The sequence below is a fragment of the Ostreococcus lucimarinus genome, chromosome 8 (assembly GCF_000092065.1).
Source record: "Ostreococcus lucimarinus CCE9901 chromosome 8, complete sequence".
NCBI classification, from domain to species: Eukaryota; Viridiplantae; Chlorophyta; class Mamiellophyceae; order Mamiellales; family Bathycoccaceae; genus Ostreococcus; species Ostreococcus sp. 'lucimarinus'.
This window is the reverse complement of record NC_009362.1, coordinates 18,424-37,882: the sequence shown is the minus strand read 5'-3', so window position 1 is coordinate 37,882 and position 19,459 is coordinate 18,424. Positions and strand designations below refer to the sequence as shown.

General features: G+C 61.5%; 11 protein-coding genes across 11 annotated transcripts; 4 read left to right on the top strand and 7 right to left on the bottom strand.

Moving 5' to 3' along the window:
• Positions 1–583: 583 nt before the first annotated feature.
• Positions 584–3,787, bottom strand: OSTLU_32894 (predicted protein; the record flags this gene model as incomplete). Its single annotated transcript, XM_001419014.1, has 1 exon — positions 584–3,787. One exon carries the CDS (start codon positions 3,785–3,787, stop codon positions 584–586), a length of 3,204 nt encoding a protein of 1,067 aa, XP_001419051.1.
• Positions 3,788–3,990: 203 nt separating this feature from the next.
• OSTLU_87902 (predicted protein) lies at positions 3,991–5,268 on the bottom strand (the record flags this gene model as incomplete). Its single annotated transcript, XM_001419013.1, has 1 exon — positions 3,991–5,268. A coding segment is annotated over one exon (1,278 nt), but the record flags the coding sequence as incomplete, so codon positions are not given.
• Positions 5,269–5,569: 301 nt separating this feature from the next.
• HTR3503 (predicted protein) lies at positions 5,570–7,136 on the top strand. Its single transcript, XM_001419222.1, has 3 exons — positions 5,570–6,381; positions 6,536–6,590; positions 6,697–7,136. Exons 1-3 carry the CDS (start codon positions 6,279–6,281, stop codon positions 6,947–6,949), a joined length of 411 nt encoding a protein of 136 aa, XP_001419259.1. The 5' UTR covers positions 5,570–6,278; the 3' UTR covers positions 6,950–7,136.
• Positions 7,137–7,173: 37 nt separating this feature from the next.
• OSTLU_32890 (predicted protein) lies at positions 7,174–8,048 on the bottom strand (the record flags this gene model as incomplete). Its single annotated transcript, XM_001419012.1, has 2 exons — positions 7,174–7,924; positions 8,044–8,048. The coding sequence occupies 2 exons, from the start codon at positions 8,046–8,048 to the stop codon at positions 7,174–7,176; spliced, it is 756 nt and encodes a 251-aa protein (XP_001419049.1).
• A 1,219-nt stretch (positions 8,049–9,267) lies between these two features.
• Positions 9,268–9,686, bottom strand: OSTLU_32889 (predicted protein; the record flags this gene model as incomplete). Its single annotated transcript, XM_001419011.1, has 2 exons — positions 9,268–9,358; positions 9,484–9,686. The coding sequence occupies 2 exons, from the start codon at positions 9,684–9,686 to the stop codon at positions 9,268–9,270; spliced, it is 294 nt and encodes a 97-aa protein (XP_001419048.1).
• Positions 9,687–10,573: 887 nt separating this feature from the next.
• OSTLU_24885 (predicted protein) lies at positions 10,574–13,483 on the top strand (the record flags this gene model as incomplete). The annotated part of the gene is made up of 2 exons (XM_001419221.1): positions 10,574–12,428; positions 12,455–13,483. The coding sequence occupies 2 exons, from the start codon at positions 10,574–10,576 to the stop codon at positions 12,544–12,546; spliced, it is 1,947 nt and encodes a 648-aa protein (XP_001419258.1).
• A 183-nt stretch (positions 13,484–13,666) lies between these two features.
• OSTLU_16322 (ABC(membrane) family transporter (Fe-S assembly/SufBCD system)) lies at positions 13,667–15,082 on the bottom strand (the record flags this gene model as incomplete). The annotated part of the gene is made up of 1 exon (XM_001419010.1): positions 13,667–15,082. The coding sequence occupies one exon, from the start codon at positions 15,080–15,082 to the stop codon at positions 13,667–13,669; it is 1,416 nt and encodes a 471-aa protein (XP_001419047.1).
• Positions 15,083–15,541: 459 nt separating this feature from the next.
• OSTLU_32886 (predicted protein) lies at positions 15,542–16,477 on the bottom strand (the record flags this gene model as incomplete). Its single annotated transcript, XM_001419009.1, has 1 exon — positions 15,542–16,477. The coding sequence occupies one exon, from the start codon at positions 16,475–16,477 to the stop codon at positions 15,542–15,544; it is 936 nt and encodes a 311-aa protein (XP_001419046.1).
• Positions 16,478–17,030: 553 nt separating this feature from the next.
• On the top strand, positions 17,031–17,636 carry OSTLU_32885 (predicted protein; the record flags this gene model as incomplete). Its single annotated transcript, XM_001419220.1, has 1 exon — positions 17,031–17,636. One exon carries the CDS (start codon positions 17,031–17,033, stop codon positions 17,634–17,636), a length of 606 nt encoding a protein of 201 aa, XP_001419257.1.
• A 69-nt stretch (positions 17,637–17,705) lies between these two features.
• Positions 17,706–18,134, bottom strand: OSTLU_32884 (predicted protein; the record flags this gene model as incomplete). Its single annotated transcript, XM_001419008.1, has 1 exon — positions 17,706–18,134. One exon carries the CDS (start codon positions 18,132–18,134, stop codon positions 17,706–17,708), a length of 429 nt encoding a protein of 142 aa, XP_001419045.1.
• Positions 18,135–18,427: 293 nt separating this feature from the next.
• Positions 18,428–19,438, top strand: OSTLU_93096 (predicted protein; the record flags this gene model as incomplete). Its single annotated transcript, XM_001419219.1, has 1 exon — positions 18,428–19,438. One exon carries the CDS (start codon positions 18,428–18,430, stop codon positions 19,436–19,438), a length of 1,011 nt encoding a protein of 336 aa, XP_001419256.1.
• Positions 19,439–19,459: the final 21 nt, after the last annotated feature.

The following is a 19,459-nucleotide window of genomic DNA, read 5'->3' as shown; positions in this document are numbered from 1 at the left end:
GCCATCGAAGACGCGCGAACGTCACCGCGCGTGCGAACTCGAGATCATTCAAACAACGTGTATCACATTTCATCACTCCGACGCCGACCCTTCGGGCTGCCAATCACCGTCTTCCTGGGAATCGACGAACGCGCCGGCGTCCTCCGGCGATTCGAAATCGGAATCGTTTTGCGCGCTCGAGTCAACCTTGGTGCGTTTCGCGTTCGGTTCGATCTCCGCCTCGACGTCTTCGGGCTCTTGAGACGTCGCGCGTGAGATCTTCACCGCGCTGTCCTCGACCGCGACCGCGGGCGTGACCGGTGTCGTCGCCGTGACATCCGTCGTCGTCGTCGTCTCGGCATCCTTCTCGGAAATGACGACTTTGCGCGTCGTCGCGACTTTCTCCTCGACTTTAGGCGTCGCGGCGCGGGCGGTGCGGGTGGTGGCGGTCATGGAGACGTGTCGCGCGTGCGTGTCGTCGGCTTGCGTTCTTCGCGGCGTCGGCGAACGGGGTGCCGTGCGCGTCGTGCGTCGAATTGTGACGCGCCGGGTGGTGCCGAGTTTCGTGGAGGCTTTTTTGGAATCACACATCACGTCATCTATCCTACGCGCGGGCGTCGTGTTGCCGGAGCAAGACGCGATCGCACAAGTGTGCATACATCGCATTCGTTGCTTCCACTCGTAATCCGATCAATCGATCGCCATCGCAGGAGTTCACTCGACTGAAGGCGACGCGCAAGTCGCGGTCGAATTCAACCGTCTCCGACGGCGGCGAGGCGCAACAACCGCCGCGCATCTCGACCACGGCGAATTCATGGATGTCATTCGCCTTGGTTTGCAGAACACAATCCAAATATTGAGATTGAAGCGCGATTCGATCATCATTTTCGGTGTCAATCTGCGAATAGCGAGTGTTTCCACACTTGGCGCAGACGGAGTCGTCGCCGCAGACTTTCTTCGCGCGTTGCTTGAGAGGCGAGACGACATCCAGGACTTGTTCAGTCGGTGTCGTGCTCTCTACCTTACTCATCGTGTGCGCGGTTTGTGTCGCTTGCACGGCTTGCGCCATTAGATCGTCGTCGTCTTCCCAATCCTCCCACTCGACACCGTCGAGAACTTGCGCGACATTCGCCTCTGGCGATAACTCATGGTTGTCCGCCATGAGCGCGTCAATGTCGACGTCAAGCTCGTCGTCGTCCGTGAACACTGGCGCCTCGTAGTCACCGATTTGGTCATCCTTTGTCTTTTTCGATGGCTGCTCGATGTCGCGCATGAGAGGATCTGAATGAGTCGCGTTGCTCGTCGACGCCTTTTGAAAGAAGCTCGTGATTGGCGTATTACGCATCGCCTTTCGAGGAGACGTCGCGACGATGGACACTCTCGCTCGTTTGCTATTCTTCCGTTGGTCGCCTGTCTTGCTCGCTGGAGCGTCATCGCTCGGTGGATTCTCGGCGTGCGAAACGAAGAAATTTTCCAAGCTTTTCACTTGGTCGCCAAAGCGAGACGCGCTCTTCTGCATGGCGGGACGTAACCATTTCGGCAGCGCCTGGATGTTGCTGTTGTTGAAACGCGAATCGACGAGCATGATTGCGCCGTGATCGTGACGATGCCGCAGGCATCGACCGACGGCTTGATTGAGCGCCCGAAAAGCCTGCTGATCGTACCATTTCGAGCCACTCAGCAAACCTCGATGCGCTCCTTCTTCGTTGTAACTTCGCTTCGCCGCGACGAGCGCGTCTTTGATGTTTGGATACGGAATCCCAACACAGATCACCGCCCGCGCGTTAGCGTCGGCGAAGTCAATACCTTCACTAATCTTGCCTCTACACACGGCGAAGAGAATGGCACCTCGACATTTGGCGTTCGCTGGAGCCGGAGCGTACGGATGTTTTGCTGCCTTGACGCTCGTCGCCACCGCGGAATAGTACTTTTCCAACACCGTCTCAAGCGTCACCGGTTTTTTACCGTACGAGCATGATTTACCCGGTTCTTGAAAAATCTTCTTGCCGCTCGCCTGCTCTATCGCGCGCAGCAGTCCCGTTTCGCGCCATCGTCGAACGATGGTTTCCAAAAGACTGTACGATGGGAAGAACATGAGCAAGCCGTGAGGGGTGACTTTCGCGACGTCTCGCAAACACGCGCCGAGTTCGTCTTGAAAACTAGTATCGCCGCGAGACTTGTAACCGGCATTCAAAGCTATGTTGCTCGGACCGGCGGCGACGATGCCGCCCCAGACCTGACGATCCATATCCACGCAGTGCGGGGCTTCCATGCGGATGGGAAACGGTACGCCGAGCTCGCTCGCGAACGAATTGAGCGGCGCGAGAGTACCAGACGTGAGCACGACTGAACGCGCGCCGCCGTTTTCGCTCACGAGCTCTCTGAAAGCCAGCGCTGGATTCAGTGCCCAAAAGTTAATCTTCACCAGTTCTTCCACGGGTAATCTATTCAATTCAGAGTTCACTCGTTGCGTCGAAACGACTCGATCGCTTTCGCGCGTCTTTGTGAAGACGATTTTGTAATCGCGCGCGGTGACTTCGCCTCGCGAGAGCAAAAACTTGATAGGATTCAGCACTTTTTCACAGGTGTTGAAAACGCTGCCCGCGACGCGCTCTTTCGGATCTTTGTTCTCTTGATTATACTTGGTGATGACGCCGAGCGCTCGCATGACTTCTAAAACGCTCTCTTCAGTCAGCCCGGCTTCCGCCAACGTTTGTAAAATCTGCTCCCCTCGAACCATCGCCGATAACGCTTCTTGCGCTTGCTTCAGACCGTAACTTGGGCTTTTTTCGTCGCAAAATCCAATGAACCAATCGTAAACGCCCTTCATGCTCCTCAACACCAATTCGCACTCGCTCACGTTTGCCGTCGCGCGCCGCCGCATCTCGCTCAGACGATCGATGGCGTTCGCGACGTCGTCTAAAATTATTTCCTCACTCGCCGCCTCGCGCGCGGTGTCCTCGATGTTGTGCGCCTCATCGAAAATGATGAGTGAACCTTCGATATCGATGTCCATGGCCGAACGCGTGCGCGGATCCAAGAGATAGTTGTACGGGCAGAAAATTAATTCCGCGCTCTCCGCCATGATTTTCGACGCAAAGTACGGGCATCCCTTCTTCGACGTCCCCATCTTCACCAAATCCTCGATATCCAGCGCGTCGGGATGGTTTTTCGCCAACGACGCCAACTTACTCGCCCCTTGTCCGCTATAAAAACACCCTTTCCCGTCCCCACCCGCGGCGCCGGCATCCATCAACCTTCGACACTCCGCGTTGACGTCTCCGCCCTTTCTCGCGCTCTTATTCACGCAATAATGCTCCCTCGACGCCAACACCACGGTGTGCGGCTTATACGCCGTCCTCGACAATTCACCGACTATTTGTGCGATCTGCGCGTGCGTGCGCGTGGCGTAATAAATCTTTGGTGGTTTACCGTTTCCGATTCTCTTCGTCTCGCGTTTGCGCGCTTCGTCCTCCTCCCCGTCTTCGTCGTCGTCCACGCCCACGTCTTCCCTGCGTTCGCTCTCGCTCTCGCTCCACGCCAGCGCCGCGCACAGCAGCGCGAGCGTCTTCCCGCTCCCCGTCGGCGACTCCACGAGCGCGCACGTTCCTCGGCGCGCCGCTCGAACGACCGCGCTCATCACTTGCACCTGCGACTTGTACGGCGTCAACGGAAATCGCACCTCGCACGACGCGATGGTGCGTTTCCACGCGCTCTGCGTCGACGGACTCGGATCAGAGGACGCGCGTCGGCCGTCGTCGGTGTCTGCGGTCGCGCGCGCGTCGTGCGCGCGCTCGAGGTGCGACATCGAGTCGACGAGCGCGACGCGATGTGGAGGCGCGGTGGATTTTCGGGGAATCCGTTTCAAGAGGGGTGCCGGGATTCGCGAACCGACGGGAAGAAAAAGGATCAGGGAGACGACGACGCGCGCGGGGGGTGGTCGAAACGGTGTGATGCGCTCGAAACTGTGTTACACGCGCGCGCGCGCGATGCGAACGGACGCGTGGTGCGTCACCGCGCGACGACGTCGCCGGCGACGACGTCGCGAGCGACGCGATCGGCGTCGTCGCTCGCGAAGATATCGGCGATGACGATGGACATGTCGCGCTCGATCGTGGCGCACAGCGGCGTGAGGGGTAAGGTGGCGAACGGTTCTTCGATTTGGATCCCGATCTCGTCGATGCCTAGGATGAGATAGGCCAAGGTGAAGATGGTGGGCACGGACATCCAAGACATGCTCGGGACGAGCACGAACGGGAGCGTGATGAGCCAAATGATGAGCGATCGTGCCGAGTGACGCGAGAAGCTCAGGGGGATCGGCGTGGCGACAATGCGCTCGCAAATACCTCCAGATAAGCCCATACCGCTCACGGCCTCTTCAATCTTCCAATGAATTTCTCTCGGCGCCCCCTTCTCGAGCGCCAGCTTGAGCGTCTTCGAGATGAGCATGAGCGTGTACAAGCACCGATTTCCCGTCTTCGCGGAAGCTAAGACCTCATCCGCGAGCGCGGGGTCGGTGACGCATCGACGGACGGCTTCGTCGGGAATGTCTCGGAACGCCGTGGGATCCGTGGGATCGGACCGAGTGCGTCCGCTTCTCAAACGCGTCTTCAGCACGTACGCGTACGCCGTTGTCAGTTCTAGCAACCGTCTCTGCAGATTCTTGTCGGGAATGTATATCGCCAAGCGCGCCACATCACGCGCGTGCTTGATGAGCGACCCCCACGCCGTGCGTCCGTCTACGAAGCGGGCATAGCTAGAGTTTGTTCGGAACACGAGTACCAAACCGCACAGCGTGCCCAGTAACGAGTGCGCCGACGCCGGCAGCGTCAAAGACTGCATGGCAAAGTTCGGAAACGGTAACGCCAAATTGAAATACGCGCACGCGTACTTCAACACGCTCGGAAATGCCACGACCACGGCGGTGTACGCCGCCAGCACCGCGCACGGTCTGAACAAGCGCAAGAACACCGTGCTCTGGGGAATCGACACCAAATCGACCACGAATCGATCCACCATGCGATGACGCTCCCACTTATCCTGATCGAACAACTGCGATATGCTCGTTCCGGACGATATCAACGTCTGGTTCAAACCCGGGTCGCGACTGAGCAACAGCTCTCGCACTTTCAATCGCTTCGCCGCCTCCGCGTCCGCGACGCCCCCCCTCGGTTTTGGTTTCCAAAGTTTGTACGCCCCGTGCCACCCCTCCACGCCGCCCGCGCCCGCTTCTTCGTCGCCGTCGTCTTCATCTTGATCGTCTTCCGAAATTTTCCCTCGCGCGCGCACCATCCGTCGCCTCGCGCGCGCACCATCCGTCGTCGTCGTCGTCGTCGTCGTCCCGCTCAAAAACACCCGCGCGCGCGCCGTCGCCCCCGCGCGCGCCGCGCCGTCGCGTCGCGTCGACGCGCGCGCGTCGACGCGCGCGCGTCCTCCGGTCGTCGATCGTCCGCATCGCGGCGTCGCCCGCGCGCGCGTCGTCGTCGCCTGCATCGAGCGCCGGCGCGTCGTCGTGTGTCGACCGTCGACCGGCGTAACGACCGGACCGACGACGACGACGACGCTCGACGCCGCACGCGCGCGCGCGAAACGACGCGGGCGACGGCGGACGCGCGAGGGAAGGCATGCCGCGCCTCGGCGTCGCGACGACGACGGCGCGCGCCGCGACGACGGCGCGCGCGGTGGTTCCGGAAACCGAACGACGAAGACGACGACGACGACGAAACGTCGCGCGCGCGAAACGACGCGGGCGCGCGAGCGAGCGGGGAGACGAGGACGCGGACGACGACGACGCGCGCGTCGAGCGCGGACGCGAGGCGACGGCGCCGCGCGCATCGCCGTTCGGCGCGCTCGCGGCGCTCCGCGAAGCGTTACCAGAGGCAAAGGCGAAGACGGCGCCCGCGACGGCGCGCGAGGACGAAGACGGCGACGCGGAAGACGACGCGATGGCGAACAAGGGAAAATTACCCGTTCGCGTGCGCGCGACGAAATCTGGACGACGCGGGAAGACGGTGACGATCGTCGACGGCGTGTTGTACGCCGAGGCGCGCGCGATGTGCGCCGAGTTTAAGCAAAGTCTCGGCGTCGGCGGCTCCATCGACGCCGTCGACGGCGACGCGACGCTCGCGATGGTGACGATTCAGGGCGAGCACGTCGACTTTTGCGTGCGCGATCTCGTCGGTCGAGGGTACGCGCGCGCGAAGAAGGCGTAGAAGTCCTTCAGTCCTTCGCCCGGCCAGCCCGGTGCCGAGACCGCGGCGCGGGCGCGGCGTCACTCCGACGCGTTTCGATCGACCGCGATGGCGCGTACGAAACAAACCGCGAGAAAGTCCACCGGTGGCAAGGCGCCGCGTAAACAGCTCGCCACCAAGGCGGCGCGCAAGTCCGCGCCGACGACGGGAGGTGCGCGACGACGCGACGACGCGCGACGCGACGGAATTCCCGTGCCCTCGCGGAGGCGCGCGATCGACGACGACGACGCGCGTGGCGAGGGCGAAGACGCGTCGAAGAACGCGTCGACTGACGAATCGGAAATTGCTCGTTCGCGACGTCGCAGGGGTGAAGAAACCGCACCGCTACCGCCCGGGTACGGTCGCGCTTCGTGAGATTCGGTACGTGGTGACGACAGTGAAGATAGGGTTTTAGACGCGCCTCGCGCGCCGCGAGGTTCGGACGACGCTGAGGACTGACCGGGAAACATTCGTACGACTCGCGCAGTAAATACCAAAAGTCTACCGAGCTCTTGATCCGCAAGCTTCCGTTCCAACGTCTCGTGCGCGAAATCGCGCAAGACTTCAAGACGGATTTGCGCTTCCAATCCACGGCGGTTTTGGCGCTTCAAGAGGCGTCCGAGGCGTACTTGGTCGGCTTGTTCGAAGACACGAACTTGTGCGCGATTCACGCCAAGCGGGTGACCATCATGCCGAAGGACATCCAGCTCGCGCGTCGCATCCGAGGCGAACGCGCGTAAACTTTCCGTCCTTTTGAATGAAACGCGACGAAGAGGTTAGAGCGGCGGAGCGCTGGAGCCACGGACGACTCGACGTCTGTAAACGACGCTCACGGGCGTTCGTGGATACCGCGGCCTGCTCGCCTAAATGAATGACGATCACGCGAATTGTGTGTCTTTACTTTGTAACACGAATACGAACAGAAATAAAAACGCGCCTTCCTAATAAAATATAAATGAGTTGTCTACGCGAACTCGGCACCGAGTGCGGCGAGTCGAATGTACGCGTCAACGAAATCGACGAAGAAAGCGTCCTGATCGTTGGCATATTTCCGAATCCACTCCATACTTTCGGCGTCTTCTCGCATGTACTTATCGCTCGGTAAACCGATGTGTTCAGCCATCTCGGCCTCGTCCTTGGTCATGTTCGCCTTGTGCCAAGGGTCGGCGGCGAGGGTGGCGTAGTACGCGTTGTCGAATGTGTACGCGTCGCCGAAACCTTTTCCTCCGATCGTGTGCGCCCCCGCGAGGGCAACCATATCTCTGGTCGTGATCCCACTTCGTGCGAAATGTTCGCGCATCTCTTTCCCGCCCAAAGTTTGTTCCGGCATTCTATTTTCCGGATCCGCCGTCTCGACGTCGATTCTACCGAGCGGAACGCGCTCCAGGAAAGCCGGTCCACCCGTGAACTCCACCGCGTACGCCCCCGCGCACGCGATCATGTCCGCGAACGATACTTTGCCGGCGGCCGCGGTGTCATCCAAGGCGTCATACGCGCTCTTCACCACGTTCAATCCTCGCTTCAAACCAAACGATTCCGGTCGGTTGAGCTCGTACCGCACGCTCGCGTTCATCCCTCCATCCTTCGCGCTCGCCAAGTACGTCCCCGCGTCGTGAAACACCAGGCGCAACACCGCTGGACATTTCGTTTTCTGCACGTTCGCTTCCAGCGCGGCGCGAATCGCCCTTCGTACGCTGGGCTCGTCGTCGCCGTCGCTGCGTTTGCGGAAACCGAAACCGGCGCGCGCGTCAGTCAGTCCGCGTGCGAAACTTCCGAGCTTTCGACGCCGCGAATCGCTCGTTCGCGCGTCACCGTCGGCGAGCGATGCGCGCACCTCATCGCCCGCGCGTCTCGCGCGTTTGACTCCCCCACGAGCGTCCCCAAAGTCGTCCCGAGCAGCGTCAGCCCCAGCTCGCGTCGGGACACCGCGCGCGCGGTCGTCGTCGACGGCGCCGCGCGATGGCGTCGACGATCGCGCGAAGACGACGACGGTACGGGCGAGCGAACGATCGCCGGAGCGATGATCGCGCGCGCGGTCATCGTGCGAGCGTGACACTGGCACGACGACGCCTCACACATGGACTCTGCTCGAGCGAGGACGCGAAAAGACAGCGCCGAGTACCTGGCGAGCGTTCGCGCGATGGCGGCCGGAACGATGGGTAAACCGTCAAAAGAAATTTTAGAGCGAGGGTTCACGAAAGACGACGCGCTCGGTGAACACGAAGGCGTGGCAGAAATTTTGGGCGAGTCGGCGTCGCGCAGAGACGCCGCTGCGAGAGCGGTGACGCGAGCCATCGACGCGGCGATAGGAGCGGACGCGGACGTCGACAGTGCGAAAGCGATGTCGACTCAGCCGATGCCACTCGACGCTAACGCCGAGACCGAGGATGAGGCGCACGTGAAGTCGGTGAAACTGGAGGTTTTCCCCGCCTTGTCTCGTATCGGACGCTTCGTCGGAACGATCGCGTCCACCTTGATAGGAATTCCTACGCAGGTTTTCGTGACGTTCGTCTCGCTCGTTTTCATCCCGAGCGTGCTTCACACTCAAGTCGTATTCACCGTGATGTGTTTTTGGGCAATCGTACGTTATCGTTGATTATGTGCGACATAATCTTCTCGAGACTGACGCCACCGTCGTTTTCCTCGGCAGCATTCGGCGACGTCGATCATGAATTTCGTCAGGCCATTTGCCGGTGGTAGCGTCGGATTGTCCGCGCTGTACGACCATGTACATCACGAAACTAAAATCTTCCGGGATCGCATCACATTTTTGTTTCCGACCTCACCGAGTACGAAACATTCGTCAAACGTACTCAACAACGCGTTGGCGTGCGCGGAATGCGCCGAAGCGTTGCGCTCCATCCTGGCGCCCACGCGTGCGCCGTCGACGAATCTCACCGACGACGAGATAAACACGTTAAAGCGGGCGCGAGAGCTACTCCGAAACCTCAACAATCACGGTCACCACGACTAGGAACGCCACTGATTCCGATTCTTCTTGCAACTCATCGTCGGCGCCTTCGCGCTTCGCTACTTCTCTACTTTGTGAAAGTTTTAATCAAAACTTTATCGCCTTAAGCGGCGGTGCCCTGGTCTCCGATAAATCTAACTCTGCATCTAATTCTTCATCCACCGGTCCCACGAGCGCACTGTTCGTCGCCACGCAATTTCTCGTCGTCAGTCCTTCGCGTCTCTCGCGTTCGAGCGCGCGCGCGCGTCCTCGGTCCATTCAATCCCTCGTCCCCCTCGACGCCTTCGCCTCGCGTTGACGCACACATTATCTCCCCGTATCATATACACCCCCAACGGCGCTTCCTCGACGCCGCTCTCGCTCGAGTACACGCGCTCGGCGCAGTCCTCCAAGATCACGTTCGTCACCTGGTCGAACCCTCGCAGCGTGCCGACGATGTGTCGTCCGTCGTTCGTGATGACGCTCACGCGCGCGTCGAGCATGTTCGTCAGCGTCGGCGCGCTCATCGCTCGCGCCGTCGCCACCCACGGTCGCCCTCGACGACGCCCGCGCTCGCGACGGCGACGAACGCCCGCGCGCGACTGCGGCCAACGACCGGGGCGACCGACCGACCGACCGACCGACGCGCGAGGTGCCGAGCGAATCTGTTCGTTTTCGTGTGATACTACACGGGCGTTCGAACGCGTGGTATACGTAACGAAACCCCGTCTCGAGACGAACACGCGACGACCCGCGACGCGCGCGCGACGCGCGCGCGCCGCACTCGTCGAGTCCTCGTCGCGGCGCCCGCGGGAGACGCGTCGCCGCGCGCACGTCGTCGCGAGCGCGCGTTCGACGCGAACGGCGTCGATCGAGGCGAAGGAAAAGTTTTGCGAGCGTCGCGCGCGGTCGACGCGCGCGGTCGACGCGAACGACGCGGACGCGAGGCGCGAGACGACCGTCATCGCGCGCATCGTGCGAATCGCGGCCGGTTTTCGAATCGCGACGTTTGAAGGCGCGTCCTCGAGCGTGCGCGCGTGCGATCGGGCGTGAAACGGGACGACGCGGTCGTAAAGAAGGCGCGCGCGCGGTGCAGCGCGCGATCGCGTCGAATAGGACGTCGCGTGCGCGTACATTGCGCGGCGCGGATCGCGGGTGGCGCAGCCTCGAGGGGGTCTGGGTCGAGTCGTGACTCGTACGAGTGATTTTGGGTTGACTCTGGCGGGCGCGGCGTCGCGTAAGCCTTCACCGACGCGCGCATTCGCGGTCGAAACTCTCCATACTGCGAGCGCGAAGCCGTGGTATCGTTTGTCGAGAAGAGCGATGTGTCGTTAAGCCTCGTCGAGCGAAGTGAGAGAAATCAAAGGCGAGGCGAGCGACAATTATCCTCGACGCTCACGCGCGCGTCGGCGCGATGGCGGACACTGAGGAGGGAGAATTGACGCACAAGACGGCCGTAATGCGAGACGAGGAGACGCAGGTGAACGGGGAGACAAAGATTGAAAGCGAGTCGCCGGATGGGGTGAATGTGCAGGATGAAGGATTGCGCGAAGCGTCGCCGACGCGTCGCGACGCCGACGAGGTCAACGCGCGCGCGGAGGACGATCCGCCGTCTCAAGAAGAGGAGGAGCCTGAGGAAGAGACGACGAAGTTTGTGGAGTGGGATCCAACCGGACGCTTCGGGCGAACCACTGAACTTCTCGGTCGTGGGACGTACAAGAACGTGTACAAGGCTTTCGACGAAGAAGAGGGCATGGACGTGGCGTGGAACCAGGTCAAAGTTCACGGTTTACCCGCGGTGGAGAAGCAGCGCTTGCTCGGTGAGGTTGAGATCTTGAAGAGACTTGATCACAAGAACGTGTTGAAGTTTTATCATTCGTGGAACACGACGAACGAGAAGACGGGAGAGGTGAGCGTGAACTTCATAACCGAGGCGTGTGCGGGGACGTTGAACAAGTACGCCGCGCGATTTAAAAACAATTTGGATATGCGCGCCGTCAAGAGCTGGGCTCGTCAAATTTTACGAGGTCTAGAGTACTTGCACTCACACGAGCCACCGATCGTGCATCGTGACTTGAAGTGCGACAACATTTTTGTCAACGGTAACGCCGGGGAGATCAAAATCGGTGACTTGGGTCTCGCCGCGATGTTGGATCATCAGCGAACGCACAGCGTGATCGGAACACCCGAGTTCATGGCCCCGGAGCTGTACGAGGAAGACTATGACGAACGCGTGGACATATACTCTTTCGGTATGTGTCTGATCGAGCTCGTTACGTTTGAGTGCCCGTACAACGAGTGTAAAAATCCGGCGCAAATTTACAAGCGCGTTTCAAGTGGGATTCCTCCGGCGGCGTTGGAGACCATCAAAGAGAAGGGTGATGACATTTACGAATTCATCTCTCTCGCCATCGCTCCCGCGGATGAACGCCCGACGGCTCAGCAGCTGTTGGATCACGTTTGGTTGAAGAAGAAGGAAAAGAAAACCATGGTTCCGCGCGCCGTCGTCGAAGAGGAACCAGAGGTGCCGAGACCGATTGTCAAGGAAGAGGAAGAGGAAGAGGAGCCACCGCGCGTGGCTCAAACGAGAGGGGATAATGGTAGAAAGATTGTGAGAGTCTACTCTGAGGCTGACACGCTCGAGCCACCGGAGCACAGGCGAGGGGCTTCGCTCGACGTGCGCGTCAAGGGGACGTTTTTGGAGGACAACTCGCTTCGGTTGCGTTTGAGAATCGCCGACTCGTCGGGTCAAAATCGAACCGTGGAGTTTCCTTTCAACACCGAAACTGACAGCGCGCGTTCGGTTGCGACTGAGATGGTGGAAGAACTTGGATTGGAGATGACCGCGGTCGAAACAATTGAGAGAGAAATAGAAAAGGAGGTGAAGTACTTGTGGGACGAGAAGAAGGGCTTTTGCGAGCGCCCTGAGAGCAAAAGACATAGCGCCGAGAACAGCGGTGGATCTAGCCCTGAAGAGAAATTGCGCGGGCGTCCTGAATCCAGTCGAGCGGGTGCAATATCTGCAAGCGCGAGTCAGGAACACTTAGCGCAGAGTCCGAGCCAGATCGAGATGATGTTGACGCAGTCGCCGTCGACGGAGTCGCTTTCGGAAAAGCCGCGAATTTTGGTGGATGACCACGCAATTTTACCGGAAAAGTCTCACGCTGTGCAGCACGAAGAGAGTCTTTTACGACCGCAAAGCGCGTTCGCCGCTGTGAAACCTCAAGAACAGGCTCCGGTCGCCGCCGCCGCGGCGCGGGGCACGACGAGTGGCTTCACGACGCCGGGCGACGCGTCGCCTCCTCACGCCACCCCCGGGATTTCGCCGGTTCGTTCTCCAGCTCCGGTGCAGCCCGCGGAGGTCGCCCGATCGCTAGAGCAGTTTGATCTGGCTGCGCAGAAGCCACCTCGAGCTCCAGTCGCAAACGCGCAGCCGACATATTCCGAAAGTGTGATGCAGGACGTGCAGCGCGTGATCGAGGGTGGGTCGTCAGCGACGGTGTCAGAAATCGGAGATAGAGGTTCAGACGCCGGATCTTACGCGAACGAAGAAGAACAGGAAGAGATGGAGGAACTTCGTTTGCTCGAAGAACTCGAGCTTCAGCAACAGCAAGAGGAAGCCGAAATGAGGCAACGTCACACGACTGAGCGCCAGCAAAAGCTCCGTTCGCTTCAGAAGAAGCGTATTGAACGTACGGCGAGCAAGATGGCCTTGCTTACAGGATCTGATACTGGGTCCGAGTCCGCTCGTTACGAACGCCCTCACACGCCTGCGCTGGCGACACAGACAGTACCGCAACAAGCGACGCGCTTGATGAATGTGAACAGTGCCAGCAATCTGGGTTTGCCGCCACAACCTCCGCAACCGATGGCGCCGCAACATAGCGCGCCAGGGTTACCGCCACCGACGGTGCAAACATCGCCTCCTCCCTTACATCATGTTCAGCATCCCGTCGCCATAACGAGCGCCGCGGAGCAGCCGCACTTCGTGCCCGCGACGGAGCCCGCCGTGGTGCCGCCGCAAGTTGCTCAGCTGCAAACGGACAGCGCCACGATTAGTAGAACCAATTCTCAGCGCTCGATGAAGAGCGACAGCGACGCAAAGTGCGTCGAAGATCCCGATCTTCCTCCCGAAGAGCAGGCTCGTCTCGCGAAAGAGAAGAAACGTATCGAGGCGTTGGCGAAGATGCAAATGATGGAGGAAACGTCGCTTCTGTCGCTCGACGTGTCGAAGTCGAAGGGTGCGAAAGGTAGCATGATGAGCCTCAGCTCTCAGGCGAAGAAAGATTCAGCAGATGAGCTCCAACAGCACGCGGAGCCGCACTGATAGAATGTTGAAGACATACAATTTAGTTAGCCACATCAAGATTGATGCGATCTTAATACGCAAATACGCAATGCCTGTAAATTCGCGATAAAAAATTTGACAAAATCGCCGCGAAAAAATGTCTTTTATTCATAACGTTACAAGGTTTAGGGCGTGCGGCGCGTTCGATCGATCGACTGATTAGCCCACCGATCCCTCGAGTTTGAGACTCATGAGCTGGTTGACTTCGGCCGCGAATTCTAAAGGTAGTTCGTTGAAGACTTCTCGGCAAAAGCCAGAGATGATGACGCCGACGGCTTCCTCCGGAGAGATGCCACGTTGCTGGAAGTAGAACAATTGATCCTCACCAATCTTGGATGTACTCGCTTCGTGCTCGACGCGAGAGCTCGGTTCTTTGACTTGGATGTATGGATACGTGTTCGCACCGGCCTTATCGCCGATGAGCATCGAATCGCATTGAGAGTAGTTGCGCGCGCCGGAGGCGTTTGGACCCACTTGCACCAAACCTCTGTATACGTTTTTACTCTTACCGGCGCTAATTCCCTTGCTCACGATGCGACTCCGCGTGTTTTTACCGATGTGAATCATCTTAGTCCCAGTGTCCGCTTGCTGTGCGTTGTTCGTCAAAGCGACTGAGTAGAACTCACCAATCGAGTTGTCTCCCGCGAGCACGACGGACGGGTACTTCCACGTGATGGACGAGCCAGTTTCGACTTGAGTCCACGAAATCTTCGAGTTGTCCCCCTTGCACAAGCCACGCTTCGTGACAAAGTTGTAAATGCCACCCTTTCCGTCCTCATCACCCGCGTACCAGTTCTGGACCGTCGAATACTTCACTTCAGCGTTTTTCCCCGCGCTAATCTCGACGACGGCGGCGTGCAACTGGTTCTCGTCATACGCCGGGGCCGTGCAGCCTTCCAAATAGCTCACATAAGAGTCGTCTTCAGCAACGATGAGCGTGCGCTCGAATTGACCCGAAGATTCGGCGTTGATGCGGAAGTACGTCGACAGTTCCATCGGCGATACGACGCCCTTGGGAATGTACACAAAGGAGCCGTCGCTAAACACCGCGCTGTTCAGGGCGGTGAAATAGTTGTCCGCCACCGGCACTACCGATCCGAGATATTGCTTGACTAATTCCGGGTACTCGTGCACCGCCTCTGAGATGGAGCAAAAGATCACCCCAGCCTTGAGCAAATCTTCCTTGAACGTCGTCCCGATGGACACGGAGTCAAACACCGCGTCCACGGCGACGTTCGTCAATCGCTTTTGTTCGTTCAGTGGAATTCCGAGCTTGTCGAACGTGGCCAATAACTCCGGATCGACCTCATCTAAGCTCTTCTTCTTCTCCATCGACTTTGGCGCGCTGTAATACGACGACGCCTGGTAGTCGATTTGCGGATAGCGATTGTCGCTCCAATCCGGCTCCTCCATCGTCAACCACTTACGGAACGCCTTCAATCGAAAGTCGAGCATCCACTCGGGCTCTTCTTTTTTCGCAGAGATCATGCGCACGACTTCTTCGTTCAATCCAGCGGGAATCGTCTCCGTGTCGACATCCGTGCTGAACCCCCACTTGTAGGGCTTATTGAGCATGTCTTGAATTCTATCCACCTCCTCCTCCTTGGCCGTGAGCGCCTGCACTCGCACCGCGCGTCCGCCGTCGGCGTCGTTCGCGCCATCGCTCGCCGCGTTGACCACCGCGCGGACGGTCCCGCGCGATCGCGCGCCGCGCGCGACGCGCGCGCGTCCGGCGACGCCGGTCGCACGCACCCCCTCGGCGGCGCGTCCGCGGGCGCGCGCGCGCGATCGCGCGACGGCGGCGCGCGGCGAAGGCGCGGACGCGCGCGCGGACGTTCGCGTCGCGTGCGTCATCGCGCGCGCTCGAGTCGCGGACCGCTCGAGAACGAACGCGCGAACGCGGTGCGCGTCGCGGAATGACGTCGACGCGACCCGCGCGGGGCTCTCGCCTCGTCCAAAGGCGAGACGGACGCGCGAGGCGACTGACGAGTGCGGACCGAGAGGGCTACGAAGCGCTCGTGCGATTATGATACACTACGGTGACGCGTCCGCGTTCGCGCGCGCCTCGACGAGGGCGCGACCTCGCGCGGCGCGGGCCTCGCGCTTGGACTTGGCGTCGTCGTCCTCCTCGCGCGCGGACGACGATTCCAGCTTGGCGCGGACGACGGCGGCGGCGGCGGCGGCGGCGGGAGATTGCGCCGGTTTTGCGGTCGCAGTCGAAGCCGCGGCGCGCGTGTCCGCTTCCTCTCTCGCGCGGCGGCGTCTGGCCTCGAGCGCACGCGCGGCGGCGCCTATGGGGGCGGAGACGCGCGCGATGACCGGACGCGCCGCCGGAGGAAAGAGGGCGGCGAACGCGAAATCGTCGCTGTCGTCCCCGCGCGCGCCCGAGCCGTGCGGTTGGAAGAAACGCAGATACACCCACGCGGAATACGCACCCCATATATCGAACAGGTACAAACCGACGTGATGATGCGCACCACCGCTCATGAAGGCGTACGCCGCCGTGAAGCACAAGTACGCGCCGATCAAGTGCTTGTTTCGCAGCGCCCGCAGCGAGGCGACGACGCCGCTCGTGCCCGCGCCCAACGCGCCCTCACCGGCGAACACCGGTTCCTCCGGCGACGTTTGCCTGAGCGCGAGCAACAGCGCGGCGAGGACGCCGTGAAAGCCGGAAAATTTCGCAAACAAATAAAACTCGTCCCCCGCGCTCAGGGCGTAGAGCGCGCACATGGACAACCACGCGAGCGTCGTCGTCGCCAAATTCACCCCGACCACGAACCTCGTGAGCTCTTTCGCCCCCCACACGGGTTCTAATATCCCACCTATGTACAACAACCCCCAACAATCGACCACCAACGCCGCGAACGACCGTTCGACGTACCCCGAAGTCACCAGCGTCCACGGCTTGCGCGTCGTCGCGTACGCCTCGAGCGCGAACGCCGCGTCGAACGTCTTTTCCCCGATCACCATCTTTCGCGCCGCGCACCCGAGCACCAGCGTCGCGCACGTCATTTTCGTCGCCGCGCTCGACGTCGCGCACGACGCGCTCAGCTCGCGCTTCGCCGCGCGCGCTGCGGGCGATCAAAAAAATCAAACGCATTTGAAAGCCGTCGTCAGTCGCCCTCGGTCGCCTCGGTTTCGCGCGTTCGCGCCGTCGCCGCGCGCGGGACGCACCGAGCCCGCGGCCGAGGCGCTCGAATCGCTCGAGCCCATCGTCGCCGTCGCCGCGCTCGACGTCCTCGCTCGACATCGCGCGTCGACGCGTGACGAACGAACGGACGGCGCCAGGGCACGCACTTTTTGATTTCGCATCGCGTCGTCGCGGCGTGTCGCGCGATTCCGGCGACGACACACCGCGACGCGACGACGGATGGCGACGCGATCGAGCGGCGACGACGGCGACGACGGCGACGACCGCGTGCGCGCGTGCGCGCGGACGGGGACGTGCGACGCGTGGCGAGGGACGGCGAAGGACGACGACGCGGGATTTCGAGAGCGCGTGCGCGAGGCGCTGCGGCGAGCGATGACGGCGTTCGGGGACGAGGCGTTCGGCGGCGAGCGAGGCGAGGGCGAGGGCGAGGGCGACGAGGGCGAGGGCGGGCGGGCGACGAAACGGGCGAGGACGACGACGGAGACGGAGACGGAGACGGAGGAGACGGAGGAGACGGAGGAGACGGAGGAGATAGCGAGCGCGGCGACCGTGGCGGCGATGCGACGGGCGTACGAAGACGACGTGGAGAAAATTTGTGGCGAGTGCGTGTCGGCGTTCGACCGGGACGCGCCGTTCACGATTCAAAGGATTTGCGAGTTGGCGTGCGAGCCGAGCAAGTATTACTCGACGCCGTATAAACTGGCGAGCGCGTTGTTCAAGCTCTTCGCCGTGACGCAGACGGTCGATCGCGCGCGCTCGAGCGATCGCGAGGCGACGACGGCGACGAACGCGAGCGAGTCAGCGGCGAAGACGACGACGCCGGCGGCGACGGAGGCCATGGTTCGCGACGCGAGAGACCCGCGCGCGGCGGAGCAAAAGGCTTTCATCGGCGCCGCGTTCCGCGAGACGACGCCGGTAGATTTCGAAGAATCGATTCATCCGCCTCGTCCGCCGTCGCCGCCGCAGCTCTCGGTGTAGGAACTCTCGGTGTTTAATGAACTCAAACTCTACGTGTTGGTACAACTCCTATAGTCCTCCGCGCGCCCGCTATTTGCAAAACTTGTCCGCCTTCGTCGCGCTGCGCAGATCGAGCTTTTCTTCTCTCGTCATCGCGCTCGCGGGCGTGTCTCGCCACTTCCGCGAGTACCCGTGCAACGTCTCCGGCGCGGCTCGATAATTCGTGCCGAACGCCACCGTTCGCCCTCGCCCCTCGGTCGCTCGCCGCGCTTCCTCGGGAAACTCGTCCTCGTACGACTTCGTCCCGCCCGCCGTCGTCGCCTCGCGATCGGCGCCGTCTCGTTTCTTCGCCTTCTTCGCCTCCTTCTTCGCCCGCTTCTTCGCCTTGTCCTCCGCGCGCGCCGTGAGCGCGGCGCCGCCTTTGAATGTAAATTTCTTCGTCACGACGCGCGCGTACGCGTCGGCGGCGGACGGCGCGGACGACGACGTCGGCGGCGCGCTCGGCGCGGGTTTCCCCATCGATCGGCGCGTCGTCGGGTCCTTTTTTCGCGTATCGCCCGGCGCGCGCGCGTCCGGTCGCCCCGTCGGCGTCGCCCCGTGGCGTCGGACGACCGACCCGGTTCGCGCCGTCGCCGCGCCGGGGACGCGAACCGGCACACGTCGTCGCGTCGTCGCGTCGTCGTCGGACGCGCGTCGGAAGCGCGTCCGTCGCGAGGCGAAGGGCGAAGGACGCGCGCGCGATGCGATCGAGCGCGCGCGAGGACGCGTGCGCGGCGCTGGCGAGGACGCGCGTGCGCGCGTGCATGCGAGCGATGACGCGCGCGACTATTTTAAGCGCGACGGACGACGACGACGGCGGCGCGACGGCGAGCGCGACGGCGACGACGCGCGACGACGACGACGACGACGACCGCGTCTCGGACGCCGACGACCGCGCGTCGAGGGCGACGGAGGAGGCGCGCGAAGACGACGACGACGAAGACGCGAATCGGCTCGGACGCGCGCGCGAGGACGACGAAGGGGCGTCGAGCGTCGTCGACGCGAACGATGACGCGCGCGCGCGCGCGCTCGCGGACGCGCTGAGCGCTGAGCGCGCGACGCGTCAGGGCTTAGAGGCGGCGATGGAGTCGCGAGAGGTGGCGCACGCGACCGAGCGCGAGACGCTCGAGGCGAGGGCGAGAGACGCCGAGGCGGGACGCGTCGCGGCGGAGGCGGAGGCGAGCCATTTGCGCGGTGAAATAGCGCGCGGCGAGACGGTGATCCGACAGGAAGAGAGCGTCATACGTCTTCGTCTCGAAGCCGAGCACGAAGTGCGCGTGGGCCGGTTGGCGACGGAGTTGGATCGCGTGCGCGGCGAACTCGAGGCGCGTTCGAGCGAATTGCGCGACGCGAGAGCAAACGACGCCAAGACGTTCGACGCGCTCAATCGCGTTCGAGAAGAGCTCTTGGGTCGACTTAAGAGCGAGACTCAGAAATTGTTAGGGACGATAGATTGCGTCTGTGACGCCATGGATTCGGCGTCAAAGAGTTTACACCGCGACGGCGTCGCGGCGACGCCTCGCATTTCGCAAAGCGTACCGTCTAGGCGCGAGCGAACGCTCGTCGTCGACACGAAACAATCGCGAGGCCACGGTGCCGTGGGTACGCCTGAACCAGGTACGCCGATGTCGTCGCAGTCGCGTCATCGAGCAGTCGCGTCGTCCTCGGTGGCGCAACAAAACGCGCAGCGACGACTGCACCTCTCGGCGCAGTCGGATAGACTTCGGAAGCCGATTGCGTCGCAAAAGGGGCTCGTTGGGTACGCAAACATATATCAGCACTGACAGATGCTAGGACGAACATGT